This window comes from Haliotis rubra, unplaced genomic scaffold (genome assembly GCF_003918875.1).
Source record: "Haliotis rubra isolate DU_JTF1 unplaced genomic scaffold, ASM391887v1 Scf75, whole genome shotgun sequence".
Lineage (NCBI taxonomy): Eukaryota > Metazoa > Mollusca > Gastropoda > Lepetellida > Haliotidae > Haliotis > Haliotis rubra.
In genome coordinates this window covers 1,177,646-1,200,569 of record NW_025767468.1, presented here as the reverse complement: position 1 = coordinate 1,200,569, position 22,924 = coordinate 1,177,646, and the positions used below count along the sequence as shown (strand labels likewise).

At 41.1% G+C, this 22,924-nt stretch overlaps 1 protein-coding gene across 2 annotated transcripts in view; it reads right to left on the bottom strand.

Annotated features, from left to right (window-relative positions):
* LOC124260051 (brefeldin A-inhibited guanine nucleotide-exchange protein 1-like) overlaps positions 1–22,924 on the bottom strand; it is a 49,910-nt gene that overhangs the window by 1,657 nt on the left and 25,329 nt on the right. For both annotated transcript variants that reach the window (XM_046694289.1, XM_046694290.1), the window contains 20 exons: positions 22,177–22,261; positions 20,786–20,951; positions 19,825–19,979; positions 19,154–19,282; positions 17,820–17,978; positions 17,129–17,255; positions 15,386–15,523; positions 14,402–14,571; positions 13,523–13,674; positions 13,058–13,230; positions 12,229–12,389; positions 10,762–10,892; positions 8,994–9,123; positions 8,677–8,812; positions 4,555–4,693; positions 4,250–4,343; positions 3,054–3,177; positions 1,348–1,490; positions 866–1,043; positions 96–234 (listed from right to left, as the gene is read on the bottom strand). In XM_046694289.1, the coding sequence (XP_046550245.1) occupies positions 96–234; positions 866–1,043; positions 1,348–1,490; positions 3,054–3,177; positions 4,250–4,343; positions 4,555–4,693; positions 8,677–8,812; positions 8,994–9,123; positions 10,762–10,892; positions 12,229–12,389; positions 13,058–13,230; positions 13,523–13,674; positions 14,402–14,571; positions 15,386–15,523; positions 17,129–17,255; positions 17,820–17,978; positions 19,154–19,282; positions 19,825–19,979; positions 20,786–20,951; positions 22,177–22,261 (2,829 nt within the window). The remainder of the gene's footprint in view (positions 1–95; positions 235–865; positions 1,044–1,347; positions 1,491–3,053; positions 3,178–4,249; positions 4,344–4,554; positions 4,694–8,676; positions 8,813–8,993; positions 9,124–10,761; positions 10,893–12,228; positions 12,390–13,057; positions 13,231–13,522; positions 13,675–14,401; positions 14,572–15,385; positions 15,524–17,128; positions 17,256–17,819; positions 17,979–19,153; positions 19,283–19,824; positions 19,980–20,785; positions 20,952–22,176; positions 22,262–22,924) is intronic.

The following is a 22,924-nucleotide window of genomic DNA, read 5'->3' as shown; positions in this document are numbered from 1 at the left end:
TGAGATGCAACAATCGAAGACTAAGTAGGTTATAGTTTACACGACATATTGTTGACATCCATCCCCTATTCCCCAGATACAGCACAGCAACTCACTCTAATAATCTCTTCTCAATGTCTGGCCAGGCATCGGTTCTTGCTTCATCATTGTACATACGGAACAGGATGCGGAAGAGACAAGCCAGACTCTGGGTTTCCTGTTTCAGTAAGTTGGGTTTGGCTTTACCTTTAAAACCTGGAACAAATCATGTGGATGTACTACCACTGGCACCAACATTGAATACAGTTGTCAGAAGGGGATGACCAATTCTCCTAGATTGACCAAACATCACCTCAGCCACAGAGCATGAGTTCATCTCTTTTCCATTTAAGGGTAGGGCTTCAACATGACAACTATTCGACTAGGAGTGAGTGAGTGAGTGAGTGAGTGAGTGAGTGAGTGAGTGAGGAGTGAGTGAGGAGGAGGAGGAGGTGAGTGAGAGGGTGAGGAGTGAGTGAGTGAGTGAGAGGTGAGTGAGGAGTGAGTGAGTGAGTGAGTGAGTGAGTGAGTGAGTGAGTGAGTGAGTGAGTGAGTGAGTGAGTGAGTGAGTGAGTGAGTGAGTGAGTGAGTGAGTGAGTGAGTTTAGTTTTAGGCGTCGTTTAGCAATTATTCGACGAGGAAATTCAGGGCAGGCTACTGCTCAAGGATGATGCACAACAGTGCTGCCGCAGATGAATCAACTTCAGACATTTCTACTTATACAAATCTTTGACGGATGTAAAATTTAGAATATGTCTGAAAATCTAAACTCAGTGTCTTAAGAGTGTATGTCAGCAGCTGTGGGCAATACAATCTTGTGGCCAGTTGTACATAAATTAGGACGTACCTGCTTTCCAGAGTATATTCCTTTGTTCATGGTTAGAGTTGAAAGCTTTGGCAAACTTGTGGGACTGGAGGAGACAGTCGACAAGCATGAACAACTGATTAGAGCTGAGGAACTGGTACATGCCCTGGTCCTCCCTCTGTTGGGACGGATCAAACAGCTGGGCCTCATCACTGTTAGCCTGCACCGATAAACTTGGATATATGCACTGCAGGAATCAAAACATCTTCAACTCAAAATATTTTTTTGGGTCATTTATGGCGGCATAAATACAAAACATAACTTACACTTGTGGTACTTGTCATCTCCAGTAGTTATTTCACCTGTGCTGCTTGTAACTTCTGCTATTTATCTCAACTGTGCTGCTTGTAATCTCTGCTATTTATCTCACCTGTGCTGCTTGTAATCTCTGCTATTTATCTTACCTGTGCTGCTTGTAATCAGAACAGGTTATCTACATCAATCATCTACAGTGTTTGTCTCACCTGTGCTGCTGCAAGGTACTCGGCATCTTCCTTCTTGCTGGTTGCAGGAAAGAAGACAATGTTGTCGATAGTCTGGATGAGCTCAAGCTGCACCACACACTTGATCAGCAGGCCCTGGAACAACTTCTGGTCTGTCGCAACTTCTGCAACAACACATACATATCACCTGTACAATTCACATCATGCATTTGCCAGCCGTACTGCAGCAACATTATGGTGGCTGGTCAGTAATCCAACAAGAATAACACAAATCGTTTAACTAACTTTTGCTGTGTTTCAGCAATATTCTAGAGACATGATGGTGATTTGTTTATTTTCTAGTCCAAACCAGACAATCCAGTGATTTACATCATAAGCATATGCAACTGGGATACAATGACATGAATCAACCGAATTCTAAGCCAGATACTCACCATGGACCAGTGGCTAACAGTGTAAGCAACAATCCATTGTTGTACAATGAAAAACACATCAGCCAGGCTTATAGTTAAAACACCTACCACTTAAACTTGTTTCCAAGAAAGCAGTCCTGATGACTGACGGTTGATAGCATGAACAACAACTCATGGTAATGGGATACAACAATACAATGGTAAACAAGCATTGTCACTAAGGTTACATAATCCCCCGCCGCAAATTATCAAATCAAACTTTAAAAGTAATGAAAGTTTAAGATGAAGTTAAATGTCAACAAAAACATGACCAGTCAACCTCTCTTGATATCTTGCTCTTTAGTTCTTTAGTTGTTCAAACGCACAAAAATTTTCAAGACTGACTTTGACCTTGACATGAATGTCATAGTGTATGAAATATGCAAAAATGGTACTAAAGATATTGCTTATTGCAAAACATTCAAGGGAAGCCTTTAAAGTCTATGAAGAAAATTTAGTGAATTCAGGTTAACATGCTGAAATCTTCAAAGTGTCGCAGTGACCTTGAAAATTATGTGAAGGTCACCAAAATGGGCCCGCGCCTTCATTAGATGAAGCTTGGTATCAAATATGAAAAAAATCCAGTGAATGTTTTTTGCGATATATTGCTGACTATCTTAACAAGCAATTTAACATGCTGAAATCTTCAAAGTGTCTTTGTGACCTTGAAAATTAAGTGAAGGTCACCAAAATCGACTGGGCCTTGCACTTTCCCTAGATGAGTGAGTGAGTTAATATTTAACGTCACATCGGCAATATCGCAGCCATATCGTGACGATCCCTAGATGAAGCTTGGTGTCAAATATGAAGAAAGTCCAGTGTATTGTTCTTGAGATATCTCGCTGACCATCTTAACCGGCAGGTTAACATATTGAAATCTTCAAAGTGTTGCTGTGACCTTGAAAATTAAGTGAAGGTCACCAAAATCGACTAGGCCCTCCGCCTGCCCTAGATAAAGCTTGGTGTCGAATATGAAGAAAATCAAGGAACGGTTCTTGAGATATCTTGCTGACAAGAGTAAAACGTTAAAGTCCCCTTGTGACCTTGAAATTAAGGGACCTTTCTTATACTGTGATAAACCTAGGTACCAAATATGAAAAGAATGTAGTCAACGGTTCTTAAGATATTCAAATTTGTACGCATGGACGGAGCCTAATACTATATCCCCCGCTACGTATCTAAACGCACGGCGGGGGATAAAAATCAACCAGGTCACCACACTGTCATAGGGCAAATGTGTAATACATATAAGAGTTGAGCAACTGCATGTCTTACTTGATCGAGGTATTTTGTGATCCCTTGAATCCACCGAGACGTTACTGCCGATGCTGTCCGCTCGCCTCAAATTGCTGCCCTCATGGCTACTTTCAAGAGACAGTGCAGACTCTGACCTGTTGTCCTGTTAACATTAACACATGTGTGTGAATAAACTACAGACTCATTCCCTGGTTCCTCATTTCAGTCAGCTCTTACAACTTACGATAAACTATGGTTATAACAAACTCAAAAGGGAGCACAACTTGGGGTTCGTTACAGTGAGTGAGTATGTGTTTATATTAACATCCCAGCAATATCATGGTGGGGGCATCAGAAATGGGCTTTCCACATTGTACCCATGTGGGAAAATGGAACCCCAGGCCTTCGGCGTCACGAGCATAGTGAATACTAAACTATGTCCCGTGTAATACCATATTTATGAAACGAGTGAATGGTTTAGTATTTAACGAGCTAAAGCGAGTTAGCTACCAATACCATTTACAAGTTTCATAAATATGGTATTACACAGGACATAGTTATAGCATTTTATTTTTATTACTTACCAACATTAGCAAAATAATATCAAGCAAAGTGCTTCTTTCCAAAGAATTCATTGAGTGTGATGACTCTCAGCTGAGTCAAGCAAGGTCTTATTCTATTGTGACAGAGGTATTAGCATTGTGACGTCATAAATGTAAAGCATTTTGACGTCATATGTACGGCATCACGCGATGTGTAACAACATTGTGAAATTATTAAACAGTGATATCTTCAACGGGTGAGTAATAAAAAACACTTGTACCAGGCTACCACTCCCCACCTACTTTGTTATAAGCATTTCGGCTAAAATATACTGCTAATATATAAGTGACCAAAGGAAAAACAGTTTGTTATATCTGTGAGTTCGTTATAAGTACATGTGTAAACATATCGCGTCATACTGCTCACTGCCTCATATTTGTAGCAATTCATCTTAGTTTTGAGTTGTAGATATATTACAGGGAATGAGTGAGTGAGTATGGTTTTACACTGCTTTTAGCAATATTCCAGCAATATCACGGCGGGGGACACCAGAAATGGGCTTCACACATTGTACCCATGTGGGGAATCGAACCCGGGTCTTCGGCGTGACGAGCAAACGCTTTAACCACTGAGCTACCCCACCACCCCTATATTACAGGGAACATGGTATGTCCATGAGATGTGGAACATACCTGATTGTCCATGGAATTTGCATCATAATCACTGGCAGTGTCTTTAGACGGTGACACTGAGTCCATCTCGTCTACAGGTCTCCATGACAACAACCTAGAAAGGGAAGCAAAACAATTACACATACGTAAAATATATTATAAAACTGTACAAAATTGCTGTTAGCGATTCATATTTAAATGTACTCCTTACAGACCTGGCGAACTCCTCTGAGAGACAAAGGACAAAGCCTGAGGACTTTAAAGTGTGAGGATATCATCAATTCATATGAAGTAACAACTGAGGTCCTGACAATGGAAGGACTTACGAGTGTGGAATGGTGGACTTGAAGATGTCCAGCATACACCTGCAGGTCTTCTCCCACACCTCTGGGGCATACTTGATGCCGTTGGAGATCACTAGGTTCTCCAGGCAGTTGGTGCCAGACCGGGCCAGCTGCTCATTGTCTGCTCACAAACAACATAACAGTTACTTTTCATGACAACTGACACAGTCAACATAGTCACTACCGCTAGATTAGTTGTAATAATTGATTACTGTCCCACCAAACTGAGTGAATTAGAGTTACGCCCCTGATGATGCAAATAGTGTTTCACGCAAATAAATCTACATTTCATGCACAATATTTTCTACCAGGCTCAGGCATGCAAGATTCCAAGGGATATGCGTTTTAGGAACGCAAAGCTTTTTTTCCTACCGCTAAACACTGTGAGCTCCTCATACCTGTATATATTGTGCTTGTCCTCCCAGTATATATTGAGCTTGCCCTACCTGTATATATTGAGTTTGTCCTACCTGTATATATTGTGCTTGTCCTCCTTGTATATATTGAGCTCGTCCTACCTGTGTGTATTGTGCTCATCCTACCTGTATATATTGTGCTCATCTTACCTGTATATATTGTGCTTGCCCTACCTGTATATATTGTACGCGTCCTACCTGTATATATTGTGCTCATCCTACCTGTTTATATTGAGCTTGTCCTACCTGTATATATTGTACTTGTCCTACCTGTACATATTGTACTCGTCCTACCTGTTTATATTGTGCTCGTCCTACCTGTATATATTGTACTGTCCTACACTGTATATATTTTTCACCTTTGAGTATTGTGCTCATCCCACCTGTATATATTGTGCTGGGCCCCACCTGTATATTTTGTGCTCGTCCTACCTGTATATTTTGTGCTCATCCTACTTGTATATATTGTGCTCATCCTACCTGTATATATTGTGCTCATCCTACCTGTATATATTGTGCTCATCCTACCTGTATATATTGTGCTCATCCTACCTGTATATATTGTGCTCGTCCTACCTGTATATATTGTGCTCATCCTACCTGTATATATTGTGCACATCCTACCTTTGTGTATTGTGCTCATCCTACCTGTATATTTTGTCCTCATCCTACTTGTATATATTGTGCTCATCCTACCTTTGTGTATTGTGCTCATCCTACCTGTATATTTTGTGCACATCCTACCTGTATATATTGTGCTCGTCCTACCTGTATATTTTGTGCTCATCCTACCTGTATATATTGTGCTCATCCTACCTGTATATATTGTGCTCATCCTACCTTTGTGTATTGTGCTCATCCTACCTGTATATTTTGTGCTCATCCTACCTGTATATATTGTGCTCGTCCTACCTGTATATATTGTGCTCATCCTACCTGTATATATTGTGCACATCCTACCTTTGTGTATTGTGCTCATCCTACCAGTATATTTTGTCCTCATCCTACTTGTATATATTGTGCTCATCCTACCTGTGTGTATTGTGCTCATCCTACCTGTATATTTTGTGCACATCCTACTTGTATATATTGTGCTCATCCTACCTGTATATTTTGTGCTCATCCTACCTGTATATATTGTGCACATCCTACCTTTGTGTATTGTGCTCATCCTACCTGTATATTTTGTGCTCATCCTACCTGTATATATTGTGCTCATCCTACCTGTATATATTGTGCTCATCCTACCTGTATATTTTGTGCTCATCCTACCTGTATATATTGTGCACATCCTACCTTTGTGTATTGTGCTCGTCCTACCTGTATATTTTGTGCTCATCCTACCTGTATATATTGTGCTCATCCTACCTGTTTATATTGAGCTTGTCCTACCTGTATATATTGTACTTGTCCTACCTGTACATATTGTACTCGTCCTACCTGTTTATATTGTGCTCGTCCTACCTGTATATATTGTACTCGTACTACCTTTGAGTATTGTGCTCATCCTACCTGTATATATTGTGCTCTGTCCCCACCTGTATATTTTGTGCTCAGGTCCTACCTGTATATTTTGTGCTCATCCCACTTGTATATATTGTGCTCATCCTACCTGTATATATTGTGCTCATCCCACCTGTATATATTGTGCTCATCCCACCTGTATATATTGTGCTCAGTCCCCACCTGTATATATTGTGCTCATCCTACCTGTATATATTGTGCACATCCTACCTTTGTGTATTGTGCTCATCCCACCTGTATATTTTGTCCCTCATCCTACTTGTATATATTGTGCTCATCCTACCTTTTGTGTATTGTGCTCATCCCTACCTGTATATTTTGTGCACATCCTACTTGTATATATTGTGCTCATCCCACCTGTATATTTTGTGCTCATCCCACCTGTATATATTGTGCTCATCCTACCTTGTGTATTGTGCTCATCCCACCTGTATATTTTGTGCTCATCCCACCTGTATATATTGTGCTCGTCCTACCTGTATATATTGTGCTCATCCTACCTGTATATATTGTGCACATCCTACCTTTCTGTATTGTGCTCATCCTACCTGTATATTTTGTCCTCATCCTACTTGTATATATTGTGCTCATCCTACCTGTGTGTATTGTGCTCATCCTACCTGTATATTTTGTGCACATCCTACTTGTATATATTGTGCTCATCCTACCTGTATATTTTGTGCTCATCCTACCTGTATATATTGTGCACATCCTACCTTTGTGTATTGTGCTCATCCTACCTGTATATTTTGTGCTCATCCTACTTGTATATATTGTGCTCATCCTACCTGTATATATTGTGCTCATCCTACCTGTATATTTTGTGCTCATCCTACCTGTATATATTGTGCACATCCTACCTTTGTGTATTGTGCTCGTCCTACCTGTATATTTTGTGCTCATCCTACCTGTATATATTGTGCTCATCCTACCTGTATATATTGTGCTCATCCTACCTGTATATATTGTGCTCATCCTACCTGTATATATCGTGCTTGTCCTCCCTGTATATATTGAGCTCGTCCTACCTGTATATATTGTGCACACATCCTACCTGTATTGTGCTCATCCTACCTGTATATATTGTGCTCGTCCTACCTGTACATATTGTACTTGTCCTACCTGTTTATATTGTGCTCGTCCTACCTGTATATATTGTACTCGTACTACCTTTGTGTATTGTGCTCATCCTACCTGTATATATTGTGCGTGTCCTACCTGTACATTTTGTGCTCGTCCTACCTGTACATTTTGTGCTCGTCCTACCTGTATATATTGTGCTTGTCCTCCCTGTATATATTGAGCTCGTCCTACCTGTATATATTGACCTCGTCCTACCTGTATATATTGTGCTCGTCCTACCTGTATATTTTGTGCTCATCCTACCTGTATATTTTGTGCTCATCCTACCTGTATATATTGTGCACATCCTACCTGTATATATTGTGCTAGTCCTACCTGTATATATCGTGCTTGTCCTCCCTGTATATATTGAGCTCGTCCTACCTGTATATATTGTGCACATCCTACCTGTATATTTTGTGCTCATCCTACCTGTATATATTGTGCTCATCCTACCTGTATATATAGTGCTCATCCTACCTGTATATATTGTGCACATCCTACCTTTGTGTATTGTGCTCATCCTACCTGTATATATTGTGCTCATCCTACCTGTATATATTGTGCTTGCCCTACCTGTATATATTGTGCTCATCCTACCTGTATATATAGTGCTCATCCTACCTGTATATATTGTGCACATCCTACCTTTGTGTATTGTGCTCATCCTACCTGTATATATTGTGCTCATCCTACCTGTGAGTGAGTTTAGTTTTATGCCGCACTCAGCAATATTCCAGTTATATGGCAGCGGTCTGTAAATAATCGAGTCTGGACCAGACAATCCAGTGATCAACAGCATGAGCATCGATCTGCGTAATTGGGAACCGATGACATGTGTCAACCAAGTCAGCGAAACTGACCACCTGATCCCGTTAGTCGCCTCTTACGACAAGATAGTCGCCTTTTTATGGCAAGCACATCGGTTGCTGAAGACCTATTCTACCCCGGATCCATCCTTCCTGTATATATTGTGCTTGCCCTACCTGTATATATTGTGCTCATCCTATATTTCACGTTTCCTGCCTGTGTTTGTACTCACCCTGTTGGACGCACCAGTGCAGCATCTGGTAGAGGTCTGACAGGAGGATATCATTAAGGACATCGTAGTACTGCGTGAACACATCCACAATAGCATACAGCGCATGGTTACATGTTGTCGTCATCCATTCATTCTTCTGTGGAAAGAAAAATCACACCATTTACGAACTTAGGACAAGATATATTTTCAAGTGATTTTGAAATCACACCATTTACGAACTTAGGACAAGATATATTTTCAAGTGATTTTGAAATCCACAAAAGTATCCATACAGTTAACTATCAAAGAACTGTTGTCAGTCTTCAGGCTTCACTCACCTCATTCAACTGTTCAGGTAGTTTCATGTTATCAAAAATACGGAAAATAATATTGAAGAGATCTCGCCACCAGTGTGGCTGGAATGTTTCTCCATATGTCTTCATGATCTCGAACATCACAGTCAGACCTCTGAAATACAATCAGCTGCTTTAGTGCAAACAAGAAAAAATTGTGTCCAGGGATGCCCCTGCTGACATTCATAAGACATATAAAGATCAATAATTGAACAAAATTCACGAACAAGTTCAATAAACATCTATGCAACTATGAGATGCACACCTTTAGAGTCCCTACGAAAGACATGTTGAGTCAATTCTGTTGAGCAGTTTTTGTGGAGAAGTGGATAGATTTAATCCCCTATTACACTATCATCATAGAGAAATTCAGCAAAATGTACCTAAGTTCAAATGTCTCTAAACTTACAAAACAACCAATAAAATACAAAAACAAAATATGAGATGCACACCATTAGAGTCCCAAGAAAGCCCATGTATAAGTTCATTGAATTCCACAGAGCATTTTTTGTGGAGAAGTGGATAGAGTACATTCCCTGTTTCATACGGATGGACATACAGACGGACACGGCGGGTAACCCTATATGCCCCCAGCCATATATGGCGGGGTCATAAAAAGAAGGACAAACTGTTGTTCATTTAGCCCTATGAAAAGAACAGCATTTCATGAGCAGCATGGGGTATTATAATAGGGTAAAAAAACAGAAGCCAAAGATGATGCTAGACCAGTGTTTACAATACTTTAATTTGCCAGTTGGCCATCAGGGCCTGCTGCCACCTGCAGGCTTCAAATTCTACAGGCCCTGAATGAGTGAGTGAGTTTTGTTTTATGCCTCTTTTAGCAATATTCCAGCAATATCACGGCGGGGGACACCAGAAATGGGTTTCACACATTTTGCCCATATGGGGAATCAAACCCGGGTTGTCGGCGTGATGAGCGAACGCTTTAACCGCTAGGCTACCCCACCGCCACAGGCCCTGAATGAAATCTGTAGGCCCATTCAAACCAATAAAACCAAAATAGACTACACCACACACAGTTATACACTGTCTAAATCTGGCATTATAACCAGTACAACACTGGAAATGTGGAATGACATCAAATTTCTGTTGAACAAAAATTGACAGATAATTTACTGATGGCCACAAGGGCCTGCAAATATTTCAAACTGCCGGCCTGATACAATAACAACTGAGCTGGGCCTCTGGGCCGGCAATTATTTCGAATGCTGTGCTAGACACTGATGTTTGTAATAGGAATGAAATCTACAAATATGGCTGTGGTGTTGGGAGACCAAGTATAACACATTTATTTCTCAAATGTCCCTTGAAATGTCCCATTTTCGATTAAATACAAATCATGGCTTAAACTTATCATGCAGTAACAAAATGTGCTAAAACTGGTAAAACACATCAATTACTTTGTTGCGTGTTTGCTTGTTTATCGCCTTTGGCATTTTCCAGCTTTATGACAATAGTTTGTATACAAGTCTGGACCAGCCAATGTAGTGATCGGCAATCTATGCAACTGAGATACGCAGACATGCGTAAAGCAAGTCAACAAGCCTGACCACCCGATCCTGTTAATCACCTCTTATGACAACCCAAATCTTCATGGGGTTTGCAGATGTCAAACATGCACATACAGCATACAAAGATTCTGGAAGTAATTTCTTTGTATATCACTAAGTAGCCAGTCCAAAGCATACCATCTCATTCACTGATAGTCACTAAATGTAGGTGGGAAAGTTACCTTGTGCGGACATCCAATTTACACCTGTTGATGACACAGGACAACTCAAATAAAACAGGGAACCATCCTCGCACCCATTCTCGGTCCTCCTCTAGAACCGACATCTCATCCCCTGCATGATCTCGGAACATCTACGAGGACAAGGATGGCAAAGTGTTAGACATGCACTAAGGTGACATGAATGCAGACTGATGCTGTGTTTAACACTCAAGTCAGGTCTCGCAGTAATTCATGTTTAATTTAGAGGCTCGATGCACCTGGTATGACTCAAGAAGTTACTCTGGATATGCTGAAATTTGACCAGTAGATGCCTATTGTTTACAGTCATAGGGATTGAGTGCACTCACGTGACACCAACTAGCAATTCAGTGAGTGAGTGAGTTTAGTTTTACGCTGCACTCAGCAATATTCCAGCTATATTCCAGCGGTCTGTAAATAATCAAGTCTGGACCAGACAAATCCAGTGATCAACAGCATATGCTTCGATCTGCGTAATTGGGAACCGATGACATGTGTCAACCAAGTCAGCGAGCCTGACTACCCGATCCCGTTAGTCGCCTCTTACAACAAGCATAGTCGTCTTTTGTGGCAATAGCATTCAGACACAATATGGGCAGTATGGAGAAAATTGGTCTGCAAAAAACCTAATCTCTTATAGGGATGTAGTACTTAATTCTGTCCATACTTCTGATTATACTACCTGGATTTACGGAAGGTGTCCACTTAATTCAAGTCCCCAAATAACTCTTTGGACAGCATAGTCACAAACTGTACTGAACCCTATCAATGATGATATTCAGACATATGAACCCTGTCATCTACAGGCAAGTTCTTCACAAGCAGTCCACAACACTGCATGTGATAAATTGACAGTTAAATAATTTAAATTTCCCTACCTTTGGCACTGATCCAATTAAATACAAGTTACTGAGTCATGTGTGTATCCTGGGTCCCAATCCTCAAAGCGTTCATAACGCTTTGAAATGTCGTCGTAACTCTATAGCTTATCAGAGGCCTTGTCACAGTGCTAGGAATGTTTAGTGGATCGGGACCCATGACTGTACTGCGACACCTGACCCTGCAGCTTTAACCTGAAGCTCTGCTTGTGGGTTATTCTTACGACAGAAGTCAGCCATGTGATAAATTGACAGTTTGTTAATCTAAATCTCCCTACCGTTGCCATTGATCCAAAAAATACAAATGACCTCCCATTTCCCTGAGTCTCTTTTCTCGTAGCATCCATACCTCCTATGTTACATTATTGAAGGTACAAATGCTACAAGCAAAGTTACGAGATCTTAGGCTTACGAGAGCTTTGTGAAACGGGGCCCTGGATATTAGTTCTATACTACATGATCTGACCCAGAAGTATAAAGCTCTGCTCATGGCTCACTTACTCCATTTAGTGATCCATGTTATTTGTTATTGTCGTTGTTGTCTGCCAGCCCAGGATGCTGCTGTACTTACATGAGGCTTCTCGGCGACGTACTTGGCACAGTTCCTGATGAGCCTGATGGCTTCCATGCTGGTGTCAGGGAATGCAGCATTACATGCAAACTCTGACAGGCACTTGACAGCATCTTGGAATGAGTCAATCACAGCAAAAAAATGTTTCTCAAATATGCTGGCTGAAAAAAGAAAAGAAACGGGCCGCTTGTAATTTCCCATACATGATGGCTTCATACATAGACCAAGTCCCTTACTATTGTTAGCATGGATCAAGGTCTCAAAAAGATTATGTCTTGCAAAATGTTGGGTATTACGGCACTTTCAGCACAGAGGACATCCAGAAAGGTGCCTCACATGTTGTGCACATAGGAGTGAGTATGGTTTTACAGCACTTTTATTAATATTCCAGCAACATCACAGCTGGGACAAAAGAAAGGGGCTTCAATTCCCACACCATACCCATGTGGGCAATAGAATCTGGGTCTTCGGCGTGATGAGCGAATGCTTTAACTGCTACAACTACATCAGTCTGAATTTACGATGATTAATACCAGTAAATCGTAAGTAATATAAACTTATTTTTCCTAACATACAATACCTCTGATTTCGATTAATTCAGTTACAGTGTTGTTTCAATAGGCAAAATGTAATTTGCAGACACAAGGAATAGAGCTCTGGTTCTGAGCAAAATCTCATCTGTTGCTTGAGTTATATATATTAATCAGTTCCTTTCTCTTTTCCTGAAATAAGTAAGGACAATTGATAACCCTAGTTTCAAATGTTGGAATCTGAGGAAGATAGGGATCTGGGGCCAGGCAATGCTCCAGGAAATCAACAATCAACTCACAAATGATTTTGCCGGTAGTCTGAAAGGCCAGTTCCACGATCCCCTCATCATGATCAGAAGCAGCTAAGTGGAACACACTGAAGATGTTCTTCCAACCAGACCGGATATTTCCTGCTTGGGAGTTGACCATCTGCGTAACACATCTCACAACCATGTCACGGATCGTGGGGGACCTGAACAAACCATCATACTCATCTTATATCATGTGTCATGTAAGGCTTTATTGATGAAATCAATCAGTATACATTAATATTAATGATGTAATTTTGCAGTAAGCTTTTTAATGTACTTTTGTTTGAATTCTTTATTGTATAATATTTCACTCATGACTAATAGTTGATCATTCAATCCACATGAAAGCCGGGCATGAAGTTGAATATTTTGATCGAATATTCAATCAAGAGTGTAATCTGAACCACCAGAGGGATAGCCCCCTCAAAAATATATATGGCAATGAGCACTCACCTATTTCTTTTCATGATATGCTCAAAAGGCCTGAGGAAATCCTTCTGGAAACGGAAATTTGCGAACTCCCCTTTTTCAATGAACTTCATGGAGAGTTGACGGAGGGAATCAACAGCAAAGAATGCAATGTCTTCATTGGGGTTGCAGCCCACCTACAACAGTAGAACAGCGAGCTCAGAAAAAAACAAACCGTAATCCTTCACATGTGAATATAATCCTCAAATGACAATTTGAAGGTGAGTGAGTGAGTTTGTGTTTTACGCTGCTTTAAGCAATATTCCAGCAGTATCAAGGTGGGGAACACCAGAAATGGGCTTCACACATTGTACTCATGTGGGGATTCGAACCCGTGTCTTCGGCGTGACGAATGAATGCTTAACCACTAGGCTACCCCACCGCCCCTAGTTCAAAAGACTAGCTATATCAACATGAAGCTCTACAAAATCATGATCCAAACATTTTTTATCTCGAAGGAACTTTTTACTTAGCATCTGATACTTCTGATACTTCATCATTATACCCTTCCCGACAATGCCATAAATACCACCAAACAACAGACATCGGTCATAAGGGACCAATTCAAACTGATTCCTCATAGGACTGACAGACAAGAGTGAACTAGATAAAACAACAGTATTTTAGTTTCAGAACGGAACAATTTCGAAGAAAAATTCAAAGAGATGAGTCATAAAGCTTATCAAGTTAGTGACATCTACACCAGACTTGGAGCAGACAAACCAATATCATGATCATGTCTAATACAAGATTTGAACCCATGACCAGCATGGTTTAGGTGCACACACAGAATTGCAATTTGCAATACCATAACCAAGGAGAGGGAAACCAGTGACCTCTGTCTGTTCAGAACTAAGACCGCACCTTATTGAAGTGGTCTCCGAGGTATTGCCATATCCTGGACCACTGTAGACGCACTCTGCCCATGTTGTAGTATGAGATCTCCACTATCTTCTGTAGACTGAACATCCGCGGGTGACTGTGACTGGCCAGCTCGTCCATCGACACCTGGCACAGCGCCTTCGTGAACTCCACTACAAATGTCAGGTAAAATTGGCCCAAATGACAACAGATTTATTTGAATACATGTTCGTATTACATAATTTTGCTTGCACCATGAATATATTTGTCCCTTAACACTGAATGCTTAAACCATACAGTTGTGACATGCCACAGGATGCCACAGTTCAGCTTTGTCACAATGTTATCCTGAAAATTAATCCACTGAAATTTTACGCAGAAGTTAATTGAGAAACAGGATGAGGAAAGTCTCAAAAGATAACATGCAATGATGAGACATTAACAATGCATCAAATATTTTTGATTGAATTCAATTACCTCAATCTGTTAAACATTGAAACAAAGTTGAACCAAAATTATCACCGGCACATTCTTTAGATCTTGACATTTAGCGAGCAGTTTTGATGCAGCACTTTTGACGTACATTCATTCTGTTGCTCATTCAGTCAAACCAAGATGTCTGTACTGAGAATATGTTGAAGTTGGTAGATCATGGCATGCTGTGACCAGCAACCTAGCAGGCAAAACCGTGACAGCATGATTTATACTGGATTCTGTCAGGGCCTGATAAGGGATTGTGAGAAGCAACAGTTACCAGTATCTGTTCTATTCTGGATTGCCAACCTGGCACTATCTACTGTCAAGCCCCCAATCTCATCAATGGGCTGTTGTGAGAAGCAACAGTTACCGGAATCTGTTCTGTTCTGGAATGCCAACAAGGCAGTGAAGACTCCATGCTTATCTACTGTCAAGCCCCCAATCTCATCAATGGACTGTTGTGAGAACCAACAGTTATCAGTTCTGTCCCAGAATACCATCACGACTTACCTACTGCAACACCATCGAGTTTGACTGAGCCTGTGAAGATCCTGTCCACTGCAACAACAACACTCTGTGAACTCGTCTCACCGACTGTCTCGTGGAAGTTGGCTAGCCGCTGGCGGTCAAGGGGCCCACGGGCAATAACTGGAGACAAGAACAAGACACAGACTTGAAACCTACATTTAACCACAGCATCACAAGCAAATGGTTGTGTTTAACTCAATGTGGTGTTGGCAAGGTCCCACCTTGAGGTATACCACACAAATATTTAAATAGTTTAAACCAAAATCACAGCAACTATTTCAAAAGTATTACCGGTAATAAATAAAATGAGTAAGATTTACTAAACACAATTTCCTTGTGAAAAACATTGTCAGCTGTTTTCTGGATAAGCTGTTAGTGAGTAAATGAGTCTACCTCAGACTATGGTCTAAGTGTATTAAAGTGAATTGGTCTTAACACTAGTGTTGGGAATTGGTTAAAATCTCATAATTGATGATTGGTTCATTACAACCGATCAATCATCGAAAATAATTGGTTAGCGTCATTTATGAAATTTTCCTGTTTGCACAAAAACATAAAGAAAAAACTTGTAGTTCTTTGGTTGTTTTCCCCGCAAATTTCACATCTTTGAAGGATGACTAGTATATTAGGAATATAAATTTCTTGGGGTCTTTAAGATAAATTCAATCATGACTTGCACCGAGCTGGTAGTGTTTATGAAATGTAACAGACAAAACCAACCTTGTGAGAAAAATTGTTAATGCAAAAGGTGTTCCAGAATTGTTTGTATTCGATCATGAGAAAACATGATCGATTGCTTGGTCGTTTACTCACTGTGACTAATCTTTGATTATTTCAATTAATCTTTGGTTGTTTTTTCCGCAAATTTCACATCTTTAAAGGATGACTAGTATATTAGGAATATAAATTTCTTGGGGTCTTTAAGATAAATTCAATCATGACTTGGACTGAGCTGGTAGTGTTTATGAAATGTAACAGACAAAACCAACCACCACTAGTTAACACTGCTTTGAACAGTAGTCTAGTGATATCAAGGCTGGTAAACTCAATGTGAGGGGCCAGCACAGATCTGAGACATTTACTACTTCAGTAAAACCCACAAGCATGGCTATGAAGGTGACAACCATACAGTGATTGAGTTTAGTTTTACTCTGCTTCTAACAATATTCAAGCAATATCACGGCAGGGGGACACTAGAAATGGGCTTCACATATAGTACCCATGTGGGGAATCTAACCCAGATCTTTGGCCCCATTCAATGTTATAAGTTGTAGACGTATCACTGACAGCCGTAGAAACATATGCAAGGCGACTGAGAGTTGGTTACATGTTCATAGGTTTCCTGCATGCCCAAGGGATGTAACTCTGCATCGTCAATTATGGCACCTTCGGCAGCTATGGTGCACATGCCCCTCAAGAATATGATTCAAGATCGACCATGGTACAATACAAAGCCAGACAGCTTTATCATTTGTGTCTTTGTTTGTTCCAGGCAACGGGGATATGATTACATACAGCCACAGGGCATGACCACGCAATGTCCCAGGATCAAAAGTCTTGTCCAGGATCAATACAGATGCACAGCTTCATCAGCTTCATTTTAGGGTACCGGTTAACTAAAAGTTGAAGTTTGAATACCAAAACTTCACATGCCAACATCCACTGGCAGATATCAGTACAAAGAGTACTGTCGAGATACTTCAAATTAGTAAAATGCCTAGCTACCTTCAGGGTCGAACGCCTCCACTGGGTGACCAGCTTGTGAGTGACTGGAGTGTCCCGAGATGTATTTCGTCTTTACACCAGTGCCAATTAACTGTGCTAGTTCTAACTGAGAAATGCATCGCAGGATCTACAAAGAGAAAACAAACGTCAGAATATATCTACTGTTCATGAAGGCAGAAAGTATAAAGAACACATATCTACTGCCATCCTTGTATACTTGAGCTATAAATTAATAGTTATCCATGACAACTCCACCAGACTATCTCAGAAAATGGATGAAGAGATTTTGAGTCAGGCATAAACAACTTCTTACCCTTGATTGAAATTGTCTTAGAAATATATATATATACTGACTGACTGAGTTTAGTTTTACGCCGCTTTTAGCAATATTCCAGCAATATCATGGCGGGGGACACCAGAAATGGGCTTAACACATTGTGCCCAATATATATATACAAAAATAAACATTTAAAATATCCTGAGATAGTAATAGGCTGAAGAAAAAGCGAATGGTTTGGGAACATTCCTGAAATGGAACTTGACAGACAGAGCTTGTTTTCAATACCCTGCCAAACTGCTTGGATAAAACCAGGGAAAGGAAGTCTCAATGCATATTTCTTTGACTTTGGTGTTGTATGCATGCAGAACAATGAAAAACTTTCTTTCATAAGTTTATGTAGCAAACACTCACCTCTAACCAGGACTTGCCCAGGTAGTTCCCATCAGTATGGGCCACGGAGATCAGGGTTTTGATAGTGTCTATATTTTTAGCTTTCATCTCGGTGATCGGTGTTGCACAAGTTAGAAGAGTGAAGCGGGCCAGGGCTTGGACATAAGCATCTCGCTCCAACTGAAAGTGAATCTACTACAGTTACTATCTGCCTCCACACACAGAGACAGCTACTGCTGTATAATCGAGCTACGGGTATAAAATACAAAAACTAAGGGTACTGACATGGTGAAACAGTTCATTGCTGGACTTCAGTTTTGATACAATCTGGTGATTAATATTTTGAGCAACAATCCACACTGAGTTCAATGACTTGCAATTTAAATTAATCAAGCTGTGAATACACGAAAAGTGGTAAAATGTTTGGGTTTACACTTTCTCAATCAGGCACCAATTGCCAGCCCGAAATCAGCGACATGAACCACTCAGCAACTGCAGCTTCCACAAACTGGACGGGTGGTCACATGTCATCGTATCCCAATTGTGTAGATCGATGCTCATGGTGTTGATCACTGAATTGTCTGGTCCAGACTCGATTATTTACAGACCGCTGCCATATAGCTAGATATTGCTGGGCATGTTATCAAACCAACCAACCAACCAACAAAATGGAACTCTGATCACATAATTTTCCTGTACCCCTCTTACAAGCCTGACGAGCCAATCTTAGGTCCAGCTAAAAGTTGATGTGTACCAACTCTTATGCCTGAATCCCTGCAGGGACCATGAGGCAACACAGGGACCACAGCACAAACCTACAGATTGAAGTCCTAAGTGAGTGTCTTTTCATGTTGTTCTGTCAGGTTGTCATTTATATCAGTCAGCCTCATGTGGGCCGAACTTTATTCCCTAACTGATACAGGATGTAGAAGTTTACACCCTGGTGAACCCACGAACATTGGTACGCCAAGAATCATAATCAGGTTTTCAACCATATGCAGACTCTGGAAGGGATACAGCTCTGCAAGGTGAATTGTGATGCCTTCAAAACACAAGGCCATCCAACCACCAAGAGTGAATGAGTTTAGTTTTATGCCACCTCTAGCAATATTCCAGCAATATCATGGCAGGGGACACCAGAAGTGGGCTTCACACATTGTACCCATGTGGGGAATCGAACCCAGGTCTTCGGTGAGAGGAGCGAACGCTTTAACCATTAGGCTACCCCACCCAACCACCTTGAAATGAACCACCTATGAACAGGAGGCACACCGTGGTAGAAATGTTGAAAATAACATGGGTCTTCAGTGCATGAATCATAATCAGAATCTCGAATTGTAAGACGTCTGCCATACCTCCATGTGGAAAATACATGCTATCCTAATTGCACATCGGATGCCATCCAAACAAAGGGAGGCAATTTCTGGATCATCACAGTCTTGAAGACCCACACTGAAAGCTGCCAGGAAAGGGGTCCATGCCATCTGTGAAATAAAGAAATATATACTGTGACAGCCTAGTTATAACTGAATGAAAGAGGAAACCTTAGTCATTTACCACTTGGTGAAACTAAAACCCATAAGCATAAGTATGGACAAACTCAGAAACATAATCAGGGCAAGCCGGAATAGAACCCAGAACCACAGGATTCTGGCATGGCCAAAGGGATGCAACTCTGCTAGGGGAAGGGGAAGAAAGTGACTTATACAACTGGGCCACCCATGTACCTCATATTTGTGTTAGTGAGGCGAGTTTGGATGCAGCTTTGGACTGTATTTCAGTTATATTGTGGCATGCCAGTTTGATGAAGGATGAAAGCCTGCAGTGTTGCTTGGCTGTGGTGATTACCAAATTGATGAAACTATCAGCAGATCCTGGCACAACCAAGGGATGCAACTCAAAATAACACATGATCTACAGTTTGGCATAATGAATGATGAACATAATACATGTGTATCTTAAACATTGGTTGGATGTGTTCTTGGTGAGTTTGCATGAAAACCTGATGATAATGTGACATGTTTACCTTAAACATTGGTCGGACATGTTCTTGGTGAGTTGCCATTGTGAAGCTGGACTGGACATGACTGACACTCTCCATCAACACCTTAGCTGTCTGCGCCATGTTCTCCATCTCAAGATTGTACAGCAATCGCCGCTGCTTGTCACTCGTGATCTCCTCTGCAGGCAGACATCAAGACAGTAATGTGTGTAAACGAGTCTGGTTAAACACCACTTTGAACAGAACTCAATGTATATTTGTGTGTCAGCTTAACGTGGGAGGAATGAATGAATGAGTTGGGTTTTACACCGCTTTTAGCAATATTCCAGCAATATCATGGCAGCAATGTGGGAGGAAAGCCGTAAGTTGTGCAGGTATTAGACGTTTGCTACTTTGCTGAAACCCACAAACATGGGCATGACAAACTCAGAAACAGAATTAGGTTGGTTGGCTGCTTTTTAACGCTGCACTCAGCAATATTACAGCCATATGGCGGTGGTCTGTAAATTCAAGTCAAGTGTGGACCAGACAATCCAGTGATCAACAGCACGAGCATCGATCTACGCAATTGAGATACGATGACATGTGTCAACCAAGTCAGCAAGTCTGACCACCCGATCCCGCTAGTTGCCTCTTACAACAAGCATGGGTTGCTGAAGACTAATTCTAACCCAGATCTAAATGGGTAACAGAATTGGGGTGAAAGGGAATGCAAACGTACGATTGTAAGTTTCTGGTCTATCAAAGGGACAAAGGGACACAGCTCAGCTCTGCACTGCAAATTGTTTTGCATCATCATCTGGGCATTTTGTACCCCTGCAAAGCTTAAAACAACCCACTGGTAAAGCCTCCCAAAAATATACACAAACATTCCTCCTCCATTCGTGCTGCTCCAATAACAGCTGAACTGGCATCCTTTTTTGTGAATTTCCAGGCATGAAGTGGACAATGAGTGAGGCTTGACTGCACAGACTCAAATACTCACTTGCTGACTTGCTTGGCTTCTGTCCTGTTGCCTTCATCTTAATCTCGTTGCCGGCGATCTCATCGTAGATGACCGACAGATACTCCTCTGGCAAGTCCTTGCTGTCGTTGATGCCACGGTTCATGCGGATATATTGCTCCTTGGTCATCTTGTGCTCTCTCTTGACCTTGAGTAACAAGTAGTCTCACAGTACAAGGTACGTTAACATTTGTTGTTTATATGGCGGCAGTCTGTAAATAATCGAGTCTGGAGCAGACAATCCAGTGATCAACAGCATGAGCATCGATCTACGCAATTGGGATACGATGACATGTGTCAACCAAGTCAGCGAACCCGACAACTTGATCGTGTTAGTTGCCCCTAAAAACAAACATGGGTTGCTGAAGAGCAATTCTATCCCGGATCTTCAGGCCTCATTGCCGATACATTGACACACAAACATGAGTGAGTTGGGTTTTACAAAAAGCCACTTTTAACCGTATTCATCGGCTTCATGCTGGAGGAAAACCAGAAGTTCCGCAAGTCTGAGATGGTTTAGTTTACATAGACCAGACATGAGAGAACATATTCTACATCAGTATCAACCAGACTCGTCTAATCAGCTTCAAATTTCTATTTATCCAGCCTCAGATTTGGTCCTCTCATCATCACCAATATAAATACTGAGAAGATGTTTTGACCATACTCTTAGGTGGTGGTCCAGTTAATTGAAATAATCAAAGATCAGTCGCACTGACAAAACGACCAAGCAATCGATCACATTTTCTCATAATCGAACGCAAACGATTTGGGAACTACTGTTTTAGTTTGAAACACTTTATGTAAGGAACTTCTTCTTAGAAGCTGTCGGCCCTGAAAACATGTTTAATTCTTAGAAAACTCACTTCACTTACTGAAAAGTCATGACTGAATATTTCTTGACTGACTGACTGACTGAGTTTGGTTTTACGCCGCTTTTAGCAATATTCCAGCAATATCACGGCGGGGGGACACCAGAAATGAGCTTCACACATTGTACCCATGTGGGGATTCGAACCCGGGTCTTCAGCGTGACGATCCAACGCTTTAACCATTAGGCTAACCCACCGCCCCGAATATTTCTTGAAGACTTCAGGAAGTTTATTTGTTCATGATATATTAGTCATCACTTTAAAGTAGCAAGATGTATTATTTTAAATTGGGGATGTGAATTTTGCAAAACAATTTCGATGACTGCTCGCTGGTAATAAACCAATTATCAATTGTGAGATTGCAACCAATTCCCAAAACTAATATTAATATAAGTTCAGCTGTCCTTTATGAGGAGATACTAGAACAAAGCCTTTACTGCCTTATTAGACTATGATGATACAATATCAATACAACATCTATGAACTGTTTCATGATGCTACCTGTGTACTGTGTAAATCTGTGGTGAGCATGATGATCGAGTATGCCAACACGTACGCTGTGTCGGCACTGGCAAACAGCTCCGTCCTGAAAACACAACACAAGGAGTGATTCAGTAAAGTTTCTCTTGTCTGACAGTTTTGGTGTGTGACAGACATCATCACCCATGAATAAACAGACTTCATGGAAACATGTATAATTTTGTTTCTTATTCAGGAGCCACTTTATTCAATGGAGTGAGTGAGTGAGTGAGTGAGTGAGGTGAGGTGAAATTGGGTTTTACGTCGTGCTTGAGAATATTTCGCTCATATGACGACGTGCATGCGTGTGCATGTGTATGTGCGGTTGCTTGTACTAGCCCTGACTGAAGCTGATTTTATAGTGCTAACCCACTGAGATACCATGCGGCAGTGAAGCATGAATACCCCACTCAGACACATTATACTGACTCCGAGCCGACCAGTCCTTGTTGTACCCATTAATGCCGAGAGCCAGGCAGGGACCAACAAGTACCATATTTTAACGTCTTTTGGTATGACACGGTCAGGAAGAGTGAGTGAGTGAGTGTTATGCCACTTTTAGCAATATTCCAGCAATATCACAGCAGGGGACACCAGAAATGGGCTTCACACTTTGCCCATGTGGGGAATCAAACCCATGTCATCGGTGTGATGAGCGAATGCTTTAACCACTATGCTAAGAGAGTGAGAGAGAGAGGAGAAGAGAGGAGGAGGGGGAAGATATTTCAGA